We start from the raw sequence: 6,414 nt of genomic DNA, 5'->3' as shown, positions 1-6,414 counted from the left end.
TATATACAGGTGAAACTCGAATAATTAGAATATCGTGCAAAAGTAATTGCAGTAAGTGCTGCAAAAGGGGCCCAAACCAAGTACTGAGTACATATGCATGCTTGTACTTTTCAGAGGTCCGATATTGTTCTATGTACAATCCTTGTTTTATTGATTGCATGTAATAATCTACTTTTTTGAGGTTGTGGATTTGGGGTTCTTGGGGTTTTCATGAGCTGTAAGCCATAATCATCACAATTATGACAAACCACGGCTTGAACTATCTTGCTTTGCATGTAATGAGTCTATCTCATATATTAGTTTCACCTTTTAAGCTGCATTAGTGAAATAAATGAACTTTTGCACGATATTCTAATTATTCGAGTTTCACCTGTATGTATATATATATACCTATATATATATTTTAGTCGGGTAGATATCAAATATTGCAACTCAAGCTGGTATTTAGACACAGAACTGAAGTCATAGGGTTGAGTCATAGTAGTGACTGGTCCTTTCTCCGGAAATTCAGTCCAAAATTTCAATTAGACAGGCCAGTCTAAAAAGGTGTTAGCTATTGCTGCATTGTCTATTTTGCGAATGCATAATGCTCTGGGAATACTTTGTCATGTAATAAATATTTTAAAATGCATGAACTTGGAAAAATGAAAATAAAATCAACCCCAAATCATTATAGTTTACATTTCAAGTTCAGACCACTCAAATGTGATAGCTTACTCATAGTTAGGTCTGGTGGGCTGAGTCACAAGTAAGAGTCTTCCATAATTTGAGGATTCTAGCAGCAAATTCTCCCTACCACAGTTCCTGACACTGTTTCCACTCACATGCTTAAAGCAGAACTAACGTTTGTTTTTTTTTTATTGCACTTTGAAATTGCAAGTTACAAATAATGCTACATGCATACTTGCAAAATTATATAGCTTGCGACTTTCTCAATATGGTTGTCAGTTGCTGTGCAGACACAGTATATGACCCGGATTCTCAATTACCTCTTGGCTTGATATCAGCTGGCTGCAGAGCTGAGGTCATAGATTTTCCTCAACTTTCTCTAGGTATAGCATTAATTATGCTCCTACATTTCAATAAAGGGCAGAGGACATCACTGCACACAATTTGGCTCCTGCCAGTTTGGTCCTGTTTTCTACCTTCTCATTTGATAGACAGCTGCATTTAGTAAAGCAAGTACCGAGTGGCTGATAAAAGAGCAGGAGACTGCCATCAGTTGGCCTCTGAAATCCTCTAAATGCATTAACCAATGGGAATCACTTCAAAAACGACTCCACAGATGATACTGCACTCCTCAGAGACTTACTAACATTTTTCCTTCTCTTTCGCCGCTTTGCTGGAGAAACTACAGACAAGTGGGATCCTTAAGTCACATCTGGTGGTTTTGTGGAAAGCTCTATTCATTCTGGCCTGGAGTTTTTCAGATGATCTCTTCAGTACTTCATATTTCCTGTGAGCCAGATCTAGTGCTTGCACTACTGGGAGTAGGTATTGATTAGGTATTGATTCGTGGCACCCAGAAACATGTACTTTTTTTATCTCATTAGCAGGAAGGTTAGCACTAGCAAGACTCTGGAAAGGAACAGATTCTCTGTCCCTCCAAACTGTGCTAAAAATTGGTAATACTCACTCCCATTTTGAACTTATGTTTGCCAAAGCCAACTGTAAGTGGAGCTCATTCACTAAGAATTGGTCCTCCTGGCTTTCCAGTAGTAACTGTCTAATTTGACTGAATTAGTCACCTTTACTCCTCTTTATTTTTCAACTTATATATTCTCACCTTTCCAGTACAGAAGGTGAATTTCCCTCCAAGTTATACACTTCTGGTACTTCAATTGCTCCCTATTAAAATCTCAGTAGCTTACTCTGGTACATGACTCGGTTTTTCAGATGTACCATACACACATACAAATTATCCCTCCAAAAGAAACATTTCTCCTTTTTAGGAATATTTCATCATGCTTATGGTTATGCCTACTTACCTCCATCTTAGTTACTTTCCTCCTCTCTTTTTACTATTGTTTAATGCTTTACTCTGCCTTATTAACATACCGCACTAGTTTCCTCATTAGGTTCTCTGACTGTAATGTGATAATGGATAAATGGAAAAACGCCAAAACTCACTCCTCCAATTCCTCCTCCGAATGCAAATCAATGTATGCACCAGGTGCAGACTACAGTGTGCTCCCACTCCTCAAACTACTTCTGCAATCAGCCGCACAAGACTGGTATCCATACAATCCAAATTTATTGTAGTTAATTCCATGCAGGATCCAAGATTAACCACTCCTTGCGGGTCGCCGTACATATTGCTGCAGCCTAGTTCTTGGTATCACTTTAAACAGCTGGTAACTGCTGTTCAGGTACAAGTGATCCAGCGACTATATAGCTGCCGGATTGCTTGTATCAAACGCCGGAGTGTTCTCCCCCTTCCCCCGGGCTTGGCTGTCCCCTGTGTCCTCCTGCATCACTCGGAGAGAGATCAGCAAGCTAGCCGCTGATCTCTCCTCCGATCACTGGACTCGGAAGTGATGTGTATTACATCACTTCCGGTGTCACTAACTCTGTGACTCTTAGAGCCAGGAGAAGAATCTGGTGAAGCAGATCTCTGCTTTATCAGCTTCTTTGGGGTCCCTATGTGACAATAGGGGTCTAAAAGACCCCTGATGTCTCCATAAAGAAGACCTTTTACACCCTATTTGCTATTACATAGGGGACTTGTTAGCTGCCTATGTGATAGCAATAACGTTAGTGTAAAAAAAAAAAAATTAAAGTAACATAAAAAAATGATAAACTTTTTTTTAAAGTCCCCTACCCCCCCACGTGCACGGACATACATACACAAACACCCGTCAGTGCGCCACACATGTTACATATTGTCGCGAATGTGTAAGAGCAATAATTCTATACCATCAGTCATGGTTAACACTGAACTGATGAGCAGTAATAGCTTTTATAATATCCCATATGGGAAATTTTGGGTACTGTAGTTTTTTTGCGGCTTCAAGGGCAAACTCGTTTTTAAGGCTTGACATGTTTAGTATCTATTTACCCGACGTGACCCCGTCTTTTATATTTTACCAGAAAATTGGGTATTATGTTCTGTTTCTGTGCATTACATTTCATTTTAGTGTATTATCCTGAAAATACTGGTTTGATAAACATTTGCACAAATACCATGCAACATAAAAAAATTGCAACTAGCATTTTTTATTCTACAGGGCCTCTGCTTTCAGAGCATATATCATTGTTTGGGGGTCTGAAGCTGTTTTCTAGCCCAAATTTCAGATTTTATTATGTGTGTGCAAATAGTAAGAAATTGCTTCAAACAGCAAGTGGTTAAACATGTACAGCATAACATGTACACCACCAAAGGATCTCTCCCACTTCAGCGCCTCTCACGTAGATCTCTATGATTAAGCCCAGGTGGTGAAACATGTGGGAGAGATCCTTTGGTAGTGTATATGCTGTATTTTGGATCCTGTATGGAATTTACTACAATAAATTTGGACTTTATGGATATCGGTCTTGTGTGGCTGATTGCAGAAGTAATGGATATATGGAAGTCAGTCTCATCAACATCTTATCTGCAACTTCCATTTGTCCTTGGTTTATACCTATATTTCCATGATATTGTTTATTGAAATCCCACTGTACCTCAGTATACGTTATGCTACATTTTACATTTATGTTGAATGTGTTTACTTACATTAATACAAATATAAAGTTAAAAAAAAAGCAGGAGACACGGAGGAGTAGACAGTAGATAGAACCGGATGCGGATGAGGATAATATCAAATATGGATAAAGAAAAAGCTAAAATAGGTTAAAAAGCATGCAGCATTTCTAACTTGTAATTTCAAGGTGGTTGCATTAAAAGAAAATACTTTAGTTTTGCTTTAAATGTCTTACTGTGAATGTAATGCAACAAGAGTCAGCCAGAGTCATATTTTTTCATATTGTTACTATGCATGTGTTTGGTTATCCCTTTTTGTACCACGATTTACCATGATTTTGCTGTAATTATATTCACCACGCCGCTCCTGACTTGTTTAGGCTTTACATTTTCTAACTCAACACAGGTTATGACAAATGAATAAAGGGAAACAAGACTGACAAACGTTTCTTTTCTTTTAATACTGTATAGAGCTGTGCTCATCATACATTTAATACTGTATACCTAAACATGCATATACAAGCTGTATATCATCCGTAACTGTGACACAAAGCTTTACCAGGCATTAACCATGTGAATCCTTTGCATTGAGTGTCCACATGTTTAACAGACAGTTCACGCATAGTCATAAGCTATACTGATCAGAAAACATTGCAACAAACACAAGTACTTAAAACAGCAAGTCGGAGTTACACAATGGGGAGAACAAGCTGCAAATACACCTAAAAAATGATTTTTTTCAGATTTTTTTTTTTCTGTGACTAGCACCATCTGTACACAAGAAAATATGAACATAAATGTTTGGATATTAAAGATTTAAAAGGCACTTAGTCTCACTGGATTCTTCTCCTTTGTACAGTACTTCTGAAGGCTGTAGTCCGTCTTTCTTCATACTCCACTGCTCAGAGGAAAAGTTCAGTTCTGCTACCAGTCCTTATATACAAAAATTAACCTTTAAAGTTTCTCAAAGTGCTCTCTTCAAAGTTCTACTTGTCCTTAGCTTTTTTTAATTTAAAAAAAATGTTTGCGAATGTGCTCAGTCTTACCAAAACTCCTTCTTGAACCCTCTTAACACATTCTCCGTCAAATTTCAACATAACCTTGTCCACCTGAAGTCTTTAATCCAAAGTCTTTGGGTGTTTTCATGGAGAGAAAATAATTATGGGACACGTTTGTTTCAATGCAATTTTTTTTTCTTTTCATCTTCAGCTTGACTATCCAGTTTTACCGGCGCCTTGAAGTAATATCAAAACAGGTGATCATCATGAGATGAGCCTTGCAGAAGTTGACTCTGTTTTCCAAACGGTCTGTCACACATTCCAGTGCCTCTAAATATTCTATGGAGTCCACTTCGTAAGTTTGTTCCAAATCAACTGAACCAGAAAGAAAAACATATGTGTCAGTAAAACTAAGTGTTCTAGATTTGAGTTTTCCCAAAAATAGACTTAATAGATGAAACTTTTTATTGGTCAGTTTTTTTAAAGAAGTCCAAGGTATCAGCAGTCTAAGAATACTGTACACAGGACTGTACCAAGGTACCTACATCTAAGAATACCTTTGTAGTTCTCCTCATTAGTATATGTCAATCTGAAGGATGAAGGCTAAAAAGATATCTAGTATGTTTTATTAGCAAGGTGCAATACATCATTTTTAAGTGTGTGTATATAGCCAAAAACTTTTTTTGTTTTGACGGAGAAGGGAAGGGTTAGAAACCCTATCAGGTTTTATTTGCTGTCTGTGTCCCTGCTGGGGACATCCATTCTCTCTTTTTGTCCTGATGACCATTATTGTCTAGAAAGAAAGCTGGGAAATCCAAAATGTCACCTGTACAAGAGGTGAGTTGAAATCTCCCAATTGGGACACTTATTTCGATGACAACTGTCTAAGAGGTGATTTCTGCTAACTTTTAGAGCTACTTCCTCTTACTTTGCATCTCTGGAACAGGAAGTGAAGGGAAATATCCCTAACAGGGCACAGACATCGAAAATAAACTGACAGGGGTTTTAACTCTATTCAAAACTAAAACCAAAAAAAGTTTGGGCTATAAATAACTATACAATAATAAATTATTATTAAAAGAACATCTGCACATTTTCTTTGCTATGGTGTCATCTGCACTTCACAACTAAAAGATCTATTCTAGAGCCTGTACTGATTTGTAGATCATCCCAACAGCAGCATGAACCATTTGCTTCTAATCCTATCTCTATCTGACTAATCCCCCACTTGTGCAACAGCAGAATATCACAGAAAATATACATGGAGACTTAGTCTCTCTGGTGCAATGTGAGGACTACGACTCATAGTTTTAAATTAATGGTATTAAGTACTTAGCGGTTCCCTGGGAATTTGGAAGCTTTCCCTGTTTTGTTCTTAATTCTGTCAGCTGGAGGCACTCTTTGAGCTTCTAATGCCAACCATGTTATTTTCATGTCCTTCATAAATATCTCTGTCTACACATACTTTTGACGTCTCTGTTAATCAAACAATAGGTACCATTAAATACAAATAAAATGTACGTACATTCACTGAGCCACTTATTTGGATCCAGCATCAGGTATTGTTTGGTGTTCTCCAGTTCCTTCATAAGCCATTCGTATTTGGCCTTGACCTCTGCGATTCTCTGTTGGCGGTGTTCTAAGATCTTGAGCTTTGAACTAAATCGTGCGACCGTCTAATAGGAAAAAACAAACATTCCTGTCAAAAGTGTTGTGAGATTTTATATATATATA

The 6,414-nt window shown here is 37.6% G+C and overlaps 1 protein-coding gene across 1 annotated transcript in view; it reads right to left on the bottom strand.

Moving 5' to 3' along the window:
- Positions 1–4,144: 4,144 nt before the first annotated feature.
- KIF26B (kinesin family member 26B) overlaps positions 4,145–6,414 on the bottom strand; it is a 326,683-nt gene continuing 324,413 nt past the window's right edge. Inside the window, exons 14-15 of the mRNA XM_018557066.1 lie at positions 6,206–6,356; positions 4,145–5,055 (exon numbers count right to left, since the gene is read on the bottom strand). Of these exons, the coding sequence (XP_018412568.1) occupies positions 4,907–5,055; positions 6,206–6,356 (300 nt within the window). The 3' untranslated portion in view covers positions 4,145–4,906. The remainder of the gene's footprint in view (positions 5,056–6,205; positions 6,357–6,414) is intronic.

This window comes from Nanorana parkeri, unplaced genomic scaffold (genome assembly GCF_000935625.1).
Source record: "Nanorana parkeri isolate BGI_ZX_2015 unplaced genomic scaffold, ASM93562v1 scaffold264, whole genome shotgun sequence".
NCBI lineage: Eukaryota > Metazoa > Chordata > Amphibia > Anura > Dicroglossidae > Nanorana > Nanorana parkeri.
This window is presented reverse-complemented; position numbering and strand designations above follow the sequence as displayed.